This window comes from Oryzias latipes, chromosome 12, assembly GCF_002234675.1.
Source record: "Oryzias latipes chromosome 12, ASM223467v1".
NCBI classification, from domain to species: Eukaryota; Metazoa; Chordata; class Actinopteri; order Beloniformes; family Adrianichthyidae; genus Oryzias; species Oryzias latipes.
In genome coordinates, this window is record NC_019870.2 from 16,793,680 (window position 1) to 16,810,491 (window position 16,812).

The window sequence follows — 16,812 nt, forward strand, 5'->3', positions numbered from 1 at the left end:
GTTCAGTCCTCACTAAAAGAACCCCCAAAGCTGGATTTTGATCCATTCACACAGTTTTCCACTAAAAACCTGTGCTCTGAGCACCAGCCCCTCCCATTCCACGACAACTAGTGGTTTTATACATTGTGATGTCACAAAGTGGGGAACTGCCCCTTCCAGGAAGAGTCTGCCCTGCCAGCACCGCCCAGGCTAACACACACACACACACAAACACACTTTCTCCGCAAGGCTAGCAGTGATCAGCAAAATGCTTTTGCAAGGTTTCACAACATGCACATCCATCTTTGCAAAAGTTTGGATGTTGTTTTGTTATCGTGTGCGAAACGCAGACATGCTGCTAAGGCCGACTCCAAGTTGACATCATGAAATGGAGCGAGAAAGGCGGAGCCTCAAAAATTCCAGTAGTCTAACTTCCAGGTAAAGTAAGTAGTAATTAAAGTCCCACTGTCTGTCACACACCTAGGCGTGCGAAATCTGTTCTCCACGTTTGACCCATCCCCTGGGGGAGCGGTGAGCTGCAGACAAAGCTGCGCTCAGGAACCGTTTGGTGGACTTAACCCCCCAATCCAAGCCCTTAAAGCTGAGTGTCAAGCAGGGAGGCATCGGGTCCCATTTTTAAAGTCTTTGGTATGACTTTGAACTCAAGAGGTAGGAAACTGGTTGTGAAAATAACTCATATTTCATTTTAAAAAAATCTTTTTTAGTGTGCCAAAGGTGATGTTATCATATATATGGATATAATTTGTCCTGAAAGGCTTAAGAAAAGCATGATGTAGGCCTTTTAAAACACAAAATAAAATGTATAAAGGTTTTTTTTATTATTATTAAACTACATTAAAAGTCCTCAATCTTTTTCAATATACTAATGTTTTTATTTTCAGTTTGAAAACAGAAAAAAGGGTTAGGGTTTAAATTTTAATTGGAAAAACTAGCTCTGCTGAAGAAGAAAAAAATCATAAGGTCAGTGTGGAGGAAGCAAATACTGAGATAAGTCTGAGAGTTCAGCTTTCTGTTTTAAAAAAAAAAATAAAGAAGCAACCAGAAATAGATTTTGACTTAAAAAAAAAAAAACTCACTGAAATGAAAACCACATTAAGTTCTAAGTTATCCGTACAGGAAGTGAACTTAAATCTGGTGAAGTCGCTGTTAATGCTGGTAGCGATTCGGCCTGCACAATAAATCCCATATTTATCATCATCAGTAAATGTGCTTCAACAAACTCGTGGCCTTCTTTGTTCACTGCCCGCCTCACATGTAGATTTAGGTCAAGGGTTTCATTTAAGTTGTATCGACCTTTCCTTAAACCAAAAGGTTGCAGTGAATTGGAAATGATGCATTCGTTGTTTTACTATTATTTATGCATCACAGGTTAGATCATCTTCACAATATTGATCACCAATATCACACATCATGGAGTTTTCCTCATATCCTGCAGCCCTGGTTGAAACTTACTTGACAAAGCTTCTCTTGAAACCGGACCAAAAACACCCTTTCAAAATAAAGTGAAGTTAGATGAATTTTCAAAAGTGCCGCAAAACTTTCAAATTTCCATAATTTCTTTATTGCATTAAAGACCAGCTCAATAAATCAACATCCAGACAAGGGAAGAAGGAAAAAAAAAGAAAAAAACTTTTGTTCAAAATGGTAGAAAATCTGAAGCAAACAGCAAACAGGCGCCTCTCTGCTGACTAGAAATCCATTGAACTGCTTTGTGAGGGTGAAGCCGACACCGTGGGTCCATTGGGGTTCACTGTCCAGGAGCTGACAGACTTTTGTTCATAAACTGCCTCTTGACGAAGCACACCCACCACTGCAATTAAGAAACCCATTAGAGAATGAAATGACATTTTGAGACAGCTAACAAACACAACTGATCAAAAGGAGGAATTTCCACACAGCTAAAGTAAGCATACAGTCTTCCATTTATCCAACAAGGTATAATTATCTTTGTCTGGAAAGGATGCAGATGATGGACTTATACTTTTACAGCTAAAGCATAAAAGAAACACAATGAAAAATAGGAAGAAGAATAAAATAAGAGTCTGACCTTGCTGGGTTTGTCAGTCTGGGGGTCAAACACGCGATCACATAGCCTCAGACCAGTTTCCTGGCGGATCTGCTGCAGGTACGCCCTCATGGTCTCTGAAACGGATCAAAACAAACGTCATGCGAGCAACAAAGACAGTCAGCCTCGACCTTTTAACCCCGGAGATGTCGTCAGCAACGCCCGAATAACGCACGCTCCACGCCATTCTGTAAATCTTTGTCCGTTCATGCGATCGACGTAAATCAGCCGATTCTGACGCAAAGAAAGGCGACGTGTCACATTAGCAAAGGTCATGTCACTAAGTACATTTTGTACGGATGGAAAATGGTTATACGTGAAAATAATGGGAAAGGTTTTGGTCTTTACGTGAAATTTTCACAGATGTATCACCAATTAACCACATTGAAACCACGGAAGAATAAACAAAGCAAAGAGCACATAAATCAACAGAGAACATTAACCGTGCCAGAGTATTGCAATATTTATCTATGCAATTCATAAGTGATTTGTACGTTAATTAATTTTAGCGCGATATATGTGCACAGTATACACACTAGAAAAGTTATACATCGGTGGTGGAACAGATTAATAAAATAGATCAAAAGATGATCAGAGTGGGTCTTTAAGGGTGCGCCCCAAGGATCAATGCTTGAACCACATCTATTTCTTTTTTTTTGTGCAAATAAAAATGAGATAAAAGGTCACATTTCTGAAAACGGTGTTTCACGGGGTCATCACCAGAACAGTAATTGTCCGACTGTCATCTCTAAAGTTATTAAAGATCTGCTCTCTTTGGATCTAACGTCATATAAAAAAAAAACTCGTGCAAACATCAGACTTTTAGATGGTAAAACTTTTTCAAGAATCGGAAAAACAACCCGCAGGACAAGAGTCGTGGTTCAGGTTGATTTATTGCTTTAAGCACAGCTTAAAAAATACAAGATAAGAGGAAATACCATAAGGGAATATCTGGATTAAAGGTACAGTAGACTAGAAAATGCATTTCAGAGAGTTTTTCCCTATTGATGTGTCCACATAAATAAGCGTTATCTGCTACCTTTTTTATTAAGAAAAAATTGCTACTTTATCTTTAAAAAACTCCAAATTATTAAGAAATTTCATTTCTATGGATGTGATTTCCCTTACTTTTAAGGAAACACTGAATGCATATTCTAATTATCCCACTTTTTTTATTTGTCATTTTAAAGTTTTGTATGTCCAGCTTGGCAACCAGGTGTAAAGATAAACAAATAAACAATAGGGTTAATCATCTTTTGTGTATCTTTTTCTTAAAACCTTCACCTCTAAAAAAAAAAAAAAAGATTTAAAAAAAAGCTTAGATTGCAGAAGGTGATAACTACTTTACAGAAGCAGCAGGAGGAAACCTGATGTGTTGTGGGTCGCTCTTCACTTAACTACCTTCCCGTTGTCTGCTTTAGTCCTCGCTAAACTCCATTAAGCATGGAGAACTGCTTAAATGGAGTTTACGTTTAGCGTTTGATTCTCACCTTCATCCGTCTTGCTCGCAGGTTTGGCGTACATGGCGTTGAGAGGGAAGCCGGGCTCTCCGGGGATAGGGAAGTTTGTGATGCCCAGGGTGTACATCTCCTTCTCTCCCTGCCCTCTGGAGCTACACTGGAAAGTGCAAAAAATGACAGTTTTTTTTTCCTAAAGCATCAAACTTTCAAAAATAAACAGATTAAGTACAACAAAATCTTTTTTTCTACGTTTCAAAGCAAAATTTACCAGAACCAACTTCCAATTTACCTTTTGTAACTTCTTCAGGCACTCAGAAATGTACAATGTAACGTAGATAAGCGTCCTGTCGGCCTCATTCTGAAAAAGAGACACACAAATGTTTATGTCAGCGCTAAGGTCCGCTCTGAATGACAGAAAAGGAAATGGTTGTCGTTATCCTAAAGAGAAAAAAAAGGCTATGAAAGGATTGCATTCCTGACAAAAGTAGGGGGAAAAAAAAACACGCTGGGACATGAAAAGAAGGAAAAAAGTGAAGCAGCTGCAAGATACAGAAAAGGCAGGGAGAAGAAACTAAAGACAGATTTGAGTGCACCAGATGGCTACATGGTTTTTGGGGACTTAAAAAACATTTACAAGTAATGAAATGTTATAAAGGTACTTTTTTTTTTTTTTAGAAAATTGATTATCAAACTTTAAATAATCTAAAAAGTAAAGAACTTTTTAGGCCTTCAAAAATATAAACATAAAATAACACTGAGTGGTAAACACTCCACAAACATAAGTTGTCAGTTCCTTCAAATGAAAAGTTTGGATTTCATACCTTGATTTCGTAGTTCTTAAAGAAGACGTTGGCCTTGAAGTAGTAAATAGCCTCATCAATTATATCAGACTCTACACCTGGAGAAAAAAAACATTCACGCATTAGCAAACCAATATTATACATTTTTTAATTAACTACCACTTAACCTTTTAATATCCATGGGCAAAATTATGTCACTTCCTGTTTTTCAGAAGCCCATTTTTTATGCTTTTTGTTCTTAAATCTGAAAGATAGCGACTAAACAGACAAAAACATTGCAAAATTGAGCACCTTTTAAAAAAAATGCAATTCTTTAACACTTGAAGAGAAAAAATAGATACCATACTACGTCAATAAAGGAGGTTTTTCGACCTAAATAAAACAAGTCAATAACTACCAACCTGGGGATTGACTTCAGACCATAAAAGGAAGTTCAGCTGACACTTAAATAAGGAACTGAGCAGACGCTCTATGCATGTAAAACTCTGAATGGTGCCAAGTCAAACAAGAGGAGATTTTTTTGGTCATTAAACCTATCTGGTAGTTTGGGATTTGTATCGGCAGACGGAACATTTATGCAGTTGCACCAGCCTGTGAATGGGTCATGAAAAATGCTCACCGTCTCCCCTCGCTGGTCCTTTAAACTGAGTTTTGATGGGGAGCAAGGCCATGTTTCCGATCATCCTGGTGTTCGGCTCCATCAGGTTGGAGTGATATGCCTGACATTATAAAGAAACAGGAACACATCGCTGTCATCAGAACCACCAGTTCAGATATTCCAGCAGCGCATATATATCACTGTAACAAAATCAGTAATCCGCCACTTTCCATGTCTCCCTAATCAGGTAATGTCAAAATAAGTGTAAACGTCACAAAGTAACAACAGATTTGTTCATTTATACGTGCGAAACTTTAAAATTGCTAAAATGCCAAAGAGGCTAGCAAGCATAAGCTAAGCTAAAAGACTCATCATCGTGAAGCTAGCGTTAACCAGAATTTTAGGCTAGCTATTTTTGCTTTAGCCGGCAAAATTTACACACAAAAACTAATAAATAAACATTGAAAAAAGGCATGAAGGATGGTATTTACTAACCGGCATGTTGACTGAAATCTATCAATCCAACTGCTCAGCAAGTGGAATGTCAGCACAGCGAGACGCTACTTCCGGCTGTCGCACCCTTTGAGTTACAGGAAGTGGCTGGATGTCATGTGGCGTTGCAACCACTTGGGGGCGCTGACACGTGGTTTGAGTTTACAAGGCCATTTTTGACATTTTGTTTTTAGTTTGTGACTTTATGATTTTACAAAGCAACAAGGCATGTGTTTTATTGATTTTATTAGAAAAAATAAATAGCATTATATCTTCCTTTGATAATAAATCAGAGTTTTCCACAGAATCAACACAGAAACAAAACAAAAAAACGAAACGATGAGGCTAAAAAACACCCAATAAAAAACTCAAATTTCTTTTCTTTTTTGTTTTTGTTTAAATCATGCAGTCAATGCAACCTTTCAATCAGTCAAACATCGTTGTCAACTATTGTATCTGGATTCCAGCTTCAGCTGCCAACTGTGTCTTGGAATATCTCGTCATAATTTAGATTAGCTGGTTCTTCATCCCCTTCCTGCAAAAGACAAAAAGCAAAACCTCAAATGTCACATAAAAGATCAAAGATCAAAGAAATCATCTTTTCTCTAGAGATGTTCTCACCTTTGGCTCCTTTAACTCCAGGTCCTCTCCATACTGAATGGAAAAGTCGATGTGCTGCAGCACTATGTTAATACCCTCCTCATCAGTCCGGTCAAAGGGCAGAAACCTTACCATACTGTAGTCATCTATCTGGACAAAGAAGCCAAATGTTTAGAGAATTTTAAAAAATCAGCAATGACACACGACAACAGATTAGGCCACAAAGCTGCAAGTCCACTTACAAGATCACAAATAGCTTTGGTTAGCTTCTTGAACTTGGCGCTTCTGATTGTATGGGAGCTATCTTCCATCATTGAGTACATGTCTGGGTCCAGATACCTTCAAAAAAACAACAACACAAACACGCATTTCATGAAGGAACATTTACTTACTTCTGCAAACTTACAACACTCAGTTAAAGAAAAATCAAAATAAATAAATCAAAAGTGTTCATTCATGCTTTTAACATAGAAAAACAAAAACCATAAGCAAAACTTTATGTTTGTTTCCCAGCAGGTCCAACCTACACTTTGAGAAATCTAAATTCTAGTCAGCAAATACTTGCTAAACTGTTAATTATCAAAAATATGTCATTACTGGCAATAAAAGTGAGTATTTTAAATAATTTCTGTTGTATTTGGACTTCATAAAAATATTAAATTTATCACTATATATTTATCATTTTTAGTTTAATTATTGTAAATATTTAAACGTTACTTTTAATAAATGAATGTATGTAGGCAAAAAATAAATTAAGTTTATTTTTCCAATCATTAAGTGGAACCTTGTGGAACTTGCTGGGTTTTAATCTGTAAGAAACTAGTAATAAAGGCAGCTTTTCTTTAGTTTTTCCAAACTCACCTCTTCAGATGTTTCTATTTTTCTAAATTAATCTCTACATTTGCTTGATTTTGTTTTCTGACTGTATTAAGAATGGTTGTAAATAATCAATTCTGTGGCGTTTTAATTTTTTTCTGAAAGCTGGCAGATGTGCTTTGTCCGTACTTTTCAATTTCCTTCTTGGCTTTGGGGCTCAGCAGGTCCATCTTTGTCATGATGTTCACTTGTGGAATTTCCAGGGACACCATGGCGCTGAGGGCAGCCATGACTCCAGAGATAAACTGCAGGGAAACAAAGAGAAAAGCTGGTGCTGATCAGTTCAGGTTCTACACAAACAAACAAAAATAACAACACAGAGCAAAGGATACATATATATACCTTAAAAGATTCCACCATGAACTGGGAATCAACCAAAAACACTCCGCAAACCCGAAACTCCCACTGTTGGAGCTGCTCCACCAGCTGCCTCATCACAGGCAGGTGGGTGTACAGTTCAATCTGACCTGCAGAGAAAAAAAAAACAAATTACATCCGGTACCAGAACACCTCCGGATGCTGGATTTACAATCACGAACCCTCAACTCCCTGCAGAAACCGAGCTGAGGCTTTTACCTGGGCAGTCGAACAGTATGTAATCGTCTTCCACGTGACCTAAGCTTTCCTCCAGCCAGTCGAAGTTGTTAGCAAAGTACTCCATGCAGAACACCAGGCCTCCGTTGGGGCCGAACCTGAGAGAGTCATCCTCCATGACATCGTCCACCTGGATGAGCTCCCGGATGTCTGAAAGCACAAAAAAAAAAAACACAAGGCATTAATTCCTGGAAACGGACTTAAAAAAACAACCTTCGCAGGATCTCACTTTTCACTAATCATCTACTTTTGCTTCTAATTTCAACGACGGGCGATAAAAGTATTTGTCAGCCACCGATTCTGCAAGCTGTCCTACTTAAAAATGGTAGAGGTCTCTAAAGTTCATCATAGCTAGATACACTTCAACCGTGAGAGAGACAATAAAAAAAAAAAGAATCCAAGAAATTGTATTTTAGGATTTTGAAATCATTTATTTATTCAGTGGTGCAAAAAGTACCACAGAAGTATTTATCTCCTACAAACGACCAGGATGTCTGTCCCTCACAGACCTGTTACTTCTTTAAGAAATTCTTCCATGTTTCCTGTGTTAACGTCACCTGTTTGCTATATGATCTTGAGAACGATGAGGAAACCGCCCAGAACTACACAAAAATGGAACTCTTTGGCATCAACGCCACTTGCAGTTTTTTGCGGCGAAAGATCGCCAATTCACATCCCAGGAACACATTACCTACTGTGAAGCATGGGGGTGGAAACATCATGAATTGGGCCTGTGTTTCTGCTCACTGGACATTACAACTGATCCTTGTTACGAAAAGGATGAATGGAGAGATTTTGGGCAAAAGAAAACTTCTTCTTTCAGTGGGAGTACTGAGGATGAAATGTGCCTGGATCTTCCAGCATGACAAAAATCTCAAACACATTGCCTAGAGCAGTGTTTTTCAACCAGTGTGCCGCGGCACACTAGTGTGCCGTGGGAGATGGTCCAGTGTGCCGTGGGAAATTGCCCTCATTAACTGATCTAAAAACATTTCCCATCTCCAGGAAATCAGCTCTGTGTTCATCCAAACAGGCCCTGATAAAACACTGAGTAGTTAGGAATATAAAAGATCACAAAATTATTTTTTCTTTGTGTTTATTTGATTCTATTAAAGACATTTTGATAAGAATGACGGTACCGCGATTTGGCTGCAGCTTTAGCTGTTTTAGGAAAAGTCCCGCCCCTTTAACTGTCTCCGCCAATCATTCTTGAAGGTTTAATCACATGTCATCAGTCTGACCAATCAGAAGTGGTTAAAGTCTTCACTTCCTTGTCCCGATTTAGCTCATAAAGTCTCTCGGTTCTAACAAAAATACCAGCCAAAGGTCGTCTTTAGCGGTGTAGCTTTCCACAGAATCCGGTGTCAGACCGTGGAACAAGTGAACAAAACATTGAAGCTTCTGCCCTTTTGCGGCAGTTTTCACACTACATCTCCCACGATGCACTGGGTTAAAGGGACAGCGTCTTAGCGTACAATGAGTCGTCCTTGTTAAATGTCTTGAAACCACAACAAACACACATGAAACAGTTTTTGAATTTTCTAACTTAACTTTTATTTCATCTTTTAGAAAAAACAGCTGCAACTTCCTGTTTTTTCTGCCCCAATTATCACAAAAATGCACGTGAGATTGCGGGGGGGGGGGGCTGTCGATCAATACAGACTGAGTTTTTTTTTGGATGCTGGTGTGCCGCTGTGTCTTTGTCAAGGTTAAAGTGTGCCGTGGCTCAAAAAATGTTGAAAAACACTGGCCTAGGCAACACAAAAGTGGCAAAATATGAACCATTTTAAGGCTCTGGAGTGGTCTAGCTAGACTGTGGACCTCAATCCAATAGAGAATCTGTGGAGGGAGATGAAAGTCTGTGATGCTCAGTAACGTCAAAGCTCTTGAGGAGATCTACATGGAGAAATGGACCAAAAGAGAAGACCCAATGAAAATGTCTGACCTCTATCAAAAGAATTGAGATGAACTTTTGATATTGACCAAATACTTATTTTCTACTTCACTTTACAAATGAAGTCTTTAATTTGTAACATTCTATCTCTCAATACTGAGGTGTATCCATAATATGACTTAGGAGTGAATGAATAATGGACACATAATAAGCACTTTAAGCGTCTGGAAAAGCGCAGAAAGATCCAATCCACTATTATTATTATTAATATTGTTATTATTATTATATAAACTTAAAGATTCAATAAAATACTTTTTTTTTAAACAAAAGTAAATTAGGTTCAACAGATCTCAAGACTTTAACAAGGATTTACCAACGTCAGAAAGGACATCCTGCTGTCATAGATGGATTACCATGACAACATGATCGTTTTTTAATTTTTTTGTTTTCATATTTGGAGACACAAACGGTTCATTTTGAGCATACTAACCTGCCATAACAGGGTAATTAAAGTGTTCTGCTGCTGGATCCAGGTTGACCACCTGAACTGAGCGGTTCAAAGCCTCTGCATGCTGGGTCATGGTGGAGCAGTACGTACTCTGAAATATTAATAATAATATTTTAAAAAGATACAATTAATGGCAAAACACAATAACAAAATAAAAACACGCTGGGTGACTGACACCACCTCATGTACTGTTAGCAACAACAGACAAGAGGCTGTAGACCATCCAGTGGCATTTTTGAAAACATACCTTTCCGCTACCAGCCGGGCCCATCACCAACTGGGCATAGCGAGGCATTTTCTCTGAAAAATGCGGTGTGATAAAGATCTTAAGTATCTTTAACCACAGACGCTAGCTTGTAATGCCATACGCATCGGTGTGATGACGCTACTTCTTCTTCTCCGGTAGATGATTTACGGTCAGGCTCATTACTGCCACCTACTGATCAAAAGAGGAAATGGAAGTCAGGGTGACAGTGGTCTGAAAAAGAGCCACAATGGAATGAACTGGTGATGAATTATTACACCTTTCGCACGGTGGATGTGAAAACAAAAATGCAATCCCATCTTTGCATTTTCGCTTTAATTATGCCACAGAATAAGCGGTGTTGAAGAAGAAAAAGAAAAGCAGATTGGCTCATTCGTTTGTAATTTTATTTTTTAATTCACTTGATGCAGTTACATTTTCAAAATGAAAAAGCATTTCTGTTAATAAACTTTGATGATCAAAGAAGATATTTCTAATTACATTATGCTACACATTTAGTAAAAAATGTCGAATACCATTTTCTTTCTCATTTTAATTAAGTGACAGAATGAGCTGTGTTGAAGAAGAAGAAAAAGAAAAAGTGGTTTGGTCGGATTGTTTTTTTTTTTATTATAAATTATTACAAATGCAGCTTCATTTTAAAAATTGAAAAAGCATTTCTGGTATTGACTTTCATTTTAAAATATACTACAGAAATCTTCCATACGAATGTACTGATGATGAGCATTGAACCAATATAGTGAGGAAAATACTGTGCAACAATTGTTTTCTTTTTGTGTGTCAATTACCATTGAGTCGCAAATTCTGTGGCAGTGTCAGTTGTGGCATTTTTTTAAGTTTCCCCAGGAAATGAAAAATTTTGCTCTTTAACTTTAAAATTGCTTTATTAAAACCATATGTATTTATTTGAACAAGTCGTTTAAACTGCCTATGATATGACCACGATAACCATGAAACTTAAAGCAAAGATCATGACAATAAGTTGTTCACAAACTGGCCGTTAGGGAGCGGTAGAGCCCCAGGGATCTTTGCTGTCAACAAACGAAACCACCAAAATTGAGTAAGAAGTAGAAAGTGACTGCATCAACATGCGATGATCAGGTGAAATTTGGAAACGTATGCAAGCCTTCCTGCTCACCAAGTTTGTTGATTGCGTCCTTCATCAGGCGCTTAAATTAATAGTATGTTTCGAGGAAGTGAATGGAGTTAACAGGCCAAGTTTGTGTACAGACATTACCGCGTGACGGTGGACTTCTTAGCAGGTACTACTACTACTACTAACTATGGCAAGTCTTTGTTTTTCTATTTTTTAAAACAAATGTTTTCTTTTTTTGTTGTATTTTTTTTTGCTGTCTGAAACACGTTCATGTTAATTTTCGTCAGTGCTTTCGATTTACGTGATATGAAATAGTTTCACTTCAGGAACTACCTTAAGGTTTGTTGTTAGCATAAGGCTCTGTATTTGTTTACGAGCGATAATAATCCTCTCTTTTTTTAAATCCTAGTTATAAATGACTATAATAATCGTTTGTGTAGCGTTAAAAAGTAATGAGGTCTGAAAACCTCCGTTAAGATAAATGAACCTATAAGTAAACATTAATTGTTTACAAATGACGTTTGCTTTCAAGAATTCTCGATAAGCTGCTCAGGAATGAGGTAACAAAACCCCAAAAGAGTCCAGCTTTCAACAATTATCCACTCTCTTTGTTCTGTTAAATTGTTCACATTATATTGTTTGGTTTTTATGTTTACAATTGTGTCAAATTGTCAGGAAAATGTACAATTAAAAAGATTCTGTTCTCCATTGAAGGCTTTTATTTTGGAGATAAAGAATTTCCGGGTTTGTTTTCTCTGCTCATTTTCCAGAGTCATAGGATATGAGTTTAGGGAATGGGGGATAGTCAATGTGGAGAGCTGGACTACCTGATCCAGGATGAGGACACCATCATCGAAGGTGTCAGCAACCAGGTCCTGTTTGTTGTAGTTCTCAGTTTGACCTTCCTGGCGGGCCTCCTCACTCTTCTCTGCAGGTAATGAAGACCAACAAGTCTGTGCAAAAACTGGCAGCATTGAGTTCATGCAGTGTTTTTACTGTGCTGTTCTCTGCTGATTGGAGAAATTATGCTGCTGTTTAATTTATGTGATATCACAGATATAGGAGCTAATTCTAGAATTTAAAGCGACTGAAGTAACGCCAGATCGATCAGGCTCGTTTCCCTGCGCAACGAGCAAAATGATGGTCTTTGCGCTCCAATCAAAGTTGGCAGATCATTTTACTTACATCATCATTATGAAATTTTCTTTCATTGATCCATTTCTTACCGCAACGACGGTTGAAAACCTTTTGTCCTTCAGGCAGAAACACATAAGTGAGAATTGACACACTCAGATTGCCTCTCTTTGCGTTAATCTGTTGCAATCTTTTTGTTTTTGGATTTTTCAAGTCAGGGATTTAAGGATGAATTCAATCATATATGACATAATTCATCCTAGTGTCTGATCATTATTCTTTGTCTTCTTTTTTAAGGCAAGATGAGCAGAATATCCACCCTGAGAACCAGGAGCATGTCCGAGCGGTCCGACAGCAGCTTCAAACTGAACAGGTGCGCAACCTAGAAAGAACCCCAGAAAGTTTTTGGCAAAACCTAGACTAGTTGTAGCCACAGAGCGCCGTTTTTCTCTTCTGTTGCTTAATTCTGAGTTTCAAAATAAAATCATTCACTGCTCTATTTTTTTAAAAAATCAAACAAGTAAACAGAAAATAAATGTAGCTTGTTTTTTTTTTTTAACTCTTGGAGTTGTAATACTTTAAAATAACCTTTTTATTTATTTATTTATTTATCTGAGTAAGTTAAAACTACATTTTTAAAAATATTTATACATATACATATACAGACGGCCAGTATCTTCAGTATTGAATTGAGTTTAAACTGTTTGCTCATCGTCACCTCAAAAGGCTTTAAAATTCAGTGAGGAGTTAAGAACATATGTAAGCAGGCAGACACAGGAAATGGAGGAACTGCAGAATCAGAACCACTACATTGAAATATTTCATAACAGTGATCTTTGCAGCTCTGCAGAATCACCGATTCTATTTTAGGAAGATGTCTTTCTGTGTATTTTATTTTGTCAAACGTCCTGTTTGCAATGGTGAGACGTGTTCTCTGCGTGTGGTTTGTCAGGATGAAAACCCTCAGGCAGAGGCCAGGCAGCAGTTCTACACAGACATGTCTTGCCCCGTCTGTTTGCAGCAGGCGGTTCTGCCCGTGGAAACAAACTGTGGACACCTTTTCTGTGGTAAGAAAGAGTTTAGAAGCAAAGTATAGTTTAGGGGTTCCTCACACAATTTATTAGTGAAGGTACTTTTGATATTCTGTGAGGAAATTGTACAATCTTGTGCTAATTTCTTCTAAATCTCCTGTAAAACAGGTTTTGTTTTAATTTTAATAGTTGGAAGTTGTGTCAAACCCTCATCAATGAGATATTTTACTTAGATGTGGATTATTTATGGTTTTTAAGATGTTAACATATTCTTACACAGGCTCCTGCATCATGGCTTACTGGAGATATGGCACCTGGCTTGGTGCCATCCACTGCCCAATCTGCAGACAAATTGTGAGTTTTATTGCTTTTATATCTATATTTTATTTTCAAGCAATATTTATTAATATGTCTAATTATCCAAGCTTGATTAGTTATGGTATGAATGTATAACGGATGATTTTATTGTTTTTGTATATTATTTCTATTTGATTGCTTGAAATAAACCATTTCAAATCAAATCAAAAAATATTTTATTGCCAAAATCTCTGTTTTATGACATGATTTTTTTATTTTTTTTCCTAAACTGATTTTTCTAGTAAAACTGGGAAAGGGTCCTTAGTGACTGTTGCTGAAAGTTAAACATCTCTATAGAAAAGATCTGTTTTTTCTAGCATAATCTGTTGGGAATGGTTTAAAAAACATTTAAGATCTTCTACAATGAAAATTATGTTTTTTGTGTTGTTAACATGTTTATGTGCGAAAAACAAATTCTACAAATGGAGGACATGTATAAAATTCAAATTGCTGTGAATTAGGAGCAAATGAAAAACTGCTGTTTAAAAATGAGCTCTTTTTTGACGTAGAGAATTTGTTGGGAGGGCCTCAAGCTCGCTGCTCTGCTCCATTCTGATGCATCCACTTGCAGACAAACAGACAAACTGTACGGCTGGATGTTGCTCGCCATTCTTATTGTTAGGTTGGGGTCGGGAGGGGCTGCACACCAGCGGGAGAGCGCATAGACAGATGCTTGACAGAAAATGGCCCCGCCCACAACTCGTCCTGCCGCTTTGCAGAATTTACATCCTAGAAAACGACACAGGTTTTTGGATTTTGGATAAAAACGACATAATCATAATTAAAAGACCACTGGGAAGACATTTTTTAAATAGATCAAAAGATGATTGAAATTGAATTTCGGGCGTGGGTGTTACAAAAAAGTTCAATATATCTTTAGAAACATTTTCTTTTCTGTGCATACTAATTCTGTTTTGCAGTACATTCAGTTTGGAGCCTGTCTGCCCTAAACGTTTAACAGTCACTCTGATATTTATGCACTTTCCCCCACTATTAAAGGGAAATAGAGGATGTATGTATCCAAGAACAGTCAAAAATATTTCGCAAAATTCAAGAATTACACGTACAGACGTCAGATACTGTCGTTCCCTGTTTCTGATTCCCCCCCCCCCCCTCTTTGGTCTCCTAGGTAACCCTGCTCTTCCCCCTTTTCCATGAGCACGCTGCTCCTCAGAGGGTTCAGGATGGAGAGGCACAACCTCAGCTTATATTGAGAGACATCAATGATTATAACCGAAGGTTCTCTGGCCAGCCCAGATCTGTGAGTGTTTATCCATTAAACTTTATTTCTTGCTCTAAATAATTGTTTATGTATGTTTAGTTGGTTAAAAATCCTTCCTGTGATATGAAACATGACCCCCCTCCCCCCTTCCTCCCCTCTATCTCTCACTCAAAGTTGATGGACAGGCTGCGCGACGTTCCCACCCTGCTTCGTCACGCCTTCAGGGAGATGTTTTCAGTGGGCGGGCTCTTCTGGATGTTCAGAATTCGGATTCTCCTCTGTCTTGTCGGTGCTCTTACCTACCTGGCCTCACCGCTCGACATCCTCCCCGAAGCGCTCTTCGGCCTTCTGGGTTTCATGGACGACTTCTTTGTAATCCTCCTTCTGTTTGTGTACATCTCAATCATGTACAGAGAGGTGGTCACTCAAAGACTGAACGGATAGGAGACCACATGATGAGAAAAAAAACAAAACAACCTCTGCATCATAGAGGAGAGCAAACAAATCACAGCGTGCAAAACGAATTTTAATGGGATTTTTTTCCATCTGATGGCTTTATTTTGATGTCTAAATATTATGTAAATACAATTTAAAGTAATTCAGGTTTAATAATTCTGTCTATAAAGTTCATAAAAGGAATTCAAGATGAATTGTTTACAGTCCACCCATAATGGACATTGCTGCAGCAGGAGAATCATAGACACTGATGGAACATTTTTGACAGCACTGAATTGATGAAAGTGTCTCCAATAAAAGGATTTAAAGCTGAAAGTGTGCATGTGGAAATCCCAGTGTCAGTCATGTTTATTTGAAAGAATAAAAAAGCTAAAAAAAAATTGATTTGATAGCCTGTTTTTAATTAGCTGATAACTATGCACACATTCAACACGGATCTAACATTTAATTTGAGCTTTTTTTGCAAAAACACAGCTACATTACCCGTGGACTGAAATCAAAAGTATAGATTTGGGGAAATATTTTTCTAAATGAAACCCTCCAGCCATGCACAAGTGTGCACCAAACTTGACGATTACTTATACCCAAAACAATTCAACTGAAGCACAATTGTAAAGATCTCTCTATTTCCGCTCTGTCATTGAAATGGCAGGACTTATATCTACCTTTTTTGTAAGAACGAGCTCCAGGACAGTCATGGTACAATATGACTAAAGCCACTTTGCCATTTATGAGGAGAAAAGTTTTTTTTGTGTGTGCATAAAATAACATAATTGTGTTTTATCATCTTTTCATGTGTTTAAGTTTGTCAAATTGGGCATAAATATGGTTCAAACTTATTTTCTCATAAAAATGGACTTAAAGTTGTCTTTTAAACAACTTTTTAGTTATCTGTTAATATTTTGAAAGGAAAAAAAGGAATCACATTTATTTCAAATGACATTTTTTTCAACTCATACAGTACAGACAGCATAAAAACTATTTTGGAAGAATTTTGTTTCAATCAAATCTGTTTGTAAATACTTTATTGATACATTTATGCATGTGTGCTGTTCATCAATGTATGACTATCAATTATTCATTATTTTTGATGGAAATAAGATCCAATTTCGTAAAAAAATTTATTTTACCAAAAGTAGAAGGCATTCATTTTAAAATAATAATTATTTTCCCATCTAAGGAATTTCTGAGACATGGATTTGGATTTGAAGAGAACGGCTGAAGTTTTTGTTTAAATGACATTGAGACTGTGGATCGTTTATTCTTTAATTGTGGTTTTATAGATACATTTTGGAAAAAGTTTTGCCTTTGGTATTCTTCTAAAATTGCAGCTCCAGTGCATTTGGATGCTAAAAAATGTTTTA

At 37.4% G+C, this 16,812-nt stretch overlaps 3 protein-coding genes across 4 annotated transcripts; 1 reads left to right on the top strand and 2 right to left on the bottom strand.

Moving 5' to 3' along the window:
- Nucleotides 1-1,541: 1,541 nt before the first annotated feature.
- Nucleotides 1,542-5,551, bottom strand: arpc3 (actin related protein 2/3 complex subunit 3). Its single transcript, XM_004074848.3, has 7 exons — nucleotides 5,419-5,551; nucleotides 4,945-5,044; nucleotides 4,347-4,423; nucleotides 3,815-3,883; nucleotides 3,556-3,682; nucleotides 2,048-2,142; nucleotides 1,542-1,810 (listed from the first exon to the last, which is right to left on the bottom strand). Exons 1-7 carry the CDS (start codon nucleotides 5,422-5,424, stop codon nucleotides 1,748-1,750), a joined length of 537 nt encoding a protein of 178 aa, XP_004074896.1. The 5' UTR covers nucleotides 5,425-5,551; the 3' UTR covers nucleotides 1,542-1,747.
- A 93-nt stretch (nucleotides 5,552-5,644) lies between these two features.
- gpn3 (GPN-loop GTPase 3) lies at nucleotides 5,645-10,297 on the bottom strand. Its single transcript, XM_004074849.4, has 8 exons — nucleotides 10,135-10,297; nucleotides 9,870-9,978; nucleotides 7,468-7,635; nucleotides 7,234-7,358; nucleotides 7,021-7,136; nucleotides 6,258-6,354; nucleotides 6,037-6,165; nucleotides 5,645-5,950 (listed from the first exon to the last, which is right to left on the bottom strand). The coding sequence occupies exons 1-8, from the start codon at nucleotides 10,180-10,182 to the stop codon at nucleotides 5,885-5,887; spliced, it is 858 nt and encodes a 285-aa protein (XP_004074897.1). The 5' UTR covers nucleotides 10,183-10,297; the 3' UTR covers nucleotides 5,645-5,884.
- An 892-nt stretch (nucleotides 10,298-11,189) lies between these two features.
- Nucleotides 11,190-15,830, top strand: LOC101162541 (E3 ubiquitin-protein ligase RNF170). 2 transcript variants are annotated; one of them, XM_011481912.3, is made up of 7 exons: nucleotides 11,190-11,438; nucleotides 12,019-12,182; nucleotides 12,680-12,755; nucleotides 13,335-13,449; nucleotides 13,694-13,767; nucleotides 14,900-15,031; nucleotides 15,167-15,830. In XM_011481912.3, exons 2-7 carry the CDS (start codon nucleotides 12,043-12,045, stop codon nucleotides 15,434-15,436), a joined length of 807 nt encoding a protein of 268 aa, XP_011480214.1. In that variant the 5' UTR covers nucleotides 11,190-11,438; nucleotides 12,019-12,042; the 3' UTR covers nucleotides 15,437-15,830. The 2 variants fall into 2 exon arrangements, with proteins under 2 accessions (XP_011480214.1, XP_004074899.1); XM_004074851.4 differs by having other exon boundaries at nucleotides 11,191-11,414.
- The last annotated feature ends 982 nt before the right edge of the window (nucleotides 15,831-16,812 follow it).

What these genes read in the sequence shown, in the direction of transcription:
- arpc3 (XM_004074848.3), bottom strand. An exon ending in AGGACCAGCGAGGGGAGACG is followed by an intron (nt 4,424 to 4,944) that starts GTGAGCATTTTT and finishes TTTTTTCTCCAG; the next exon opens with GTGTAGAGTCTGATATAATT. An exon ending in TGCGAGCAAGACGGATGAAG is followed by an intron (nt 2,143 to 3,555) that starts GTGAGAATCAAA and finishes GATCCGTTTCAG; the next exon opens with AGACCATGAGGGCGTACCTG.
- gpn3 (XM_004074849.4), bottom strand. Translation starts at nt 10,182, where the DNA reads ATGCCTCGCTATGCCCAGTTGGTGATGGGCCCGGCTGGTAGCGGAAAG. An exon ending in CATACTGTTCGACTGCCCAG is followed by an intron (nt 7,359 to 7,467) that starts GTAAAAGCCTCA and finishes TTTTCTCTGCAG; the next exon opens with GTCAGATTGAACTGTACACC. An exon ending in TCATGGTGGAATCTTTTAAG is followed by an intron (nt 7,137 to 7,233) that starts GTATATATATGT and finishes GTTTCCCTGCAG; the next exon opens with TTTATCTCTGGAGTCATGGC.
- LOC101162541 (XM_011481912.3), top strand. Translation starts at nt 12,043, where the DNA reads ATGGGGGATAGTCAATGTGGAGAGCTGGACTACCTGATCCAGGATGAG. An exon ending in AGCAGCTTCAAACTGAACAG is followed by an intron (nt 12,756 to 13,334) that starts GTGCGCAACCTA and finishes GTGGTTTGTCAG; the next exon opens with GATGAAAACCCTCAGGCAGA. An exon ending in TCTCTGGCCAGCCCAGATCT is followed by an intron (nt 15,032 to 15,166) that starts GTGAGTGTTTAT and finishes TCTCACTCAAAG; the next exon opens with TTGATGGACAGGCTGCGCGA.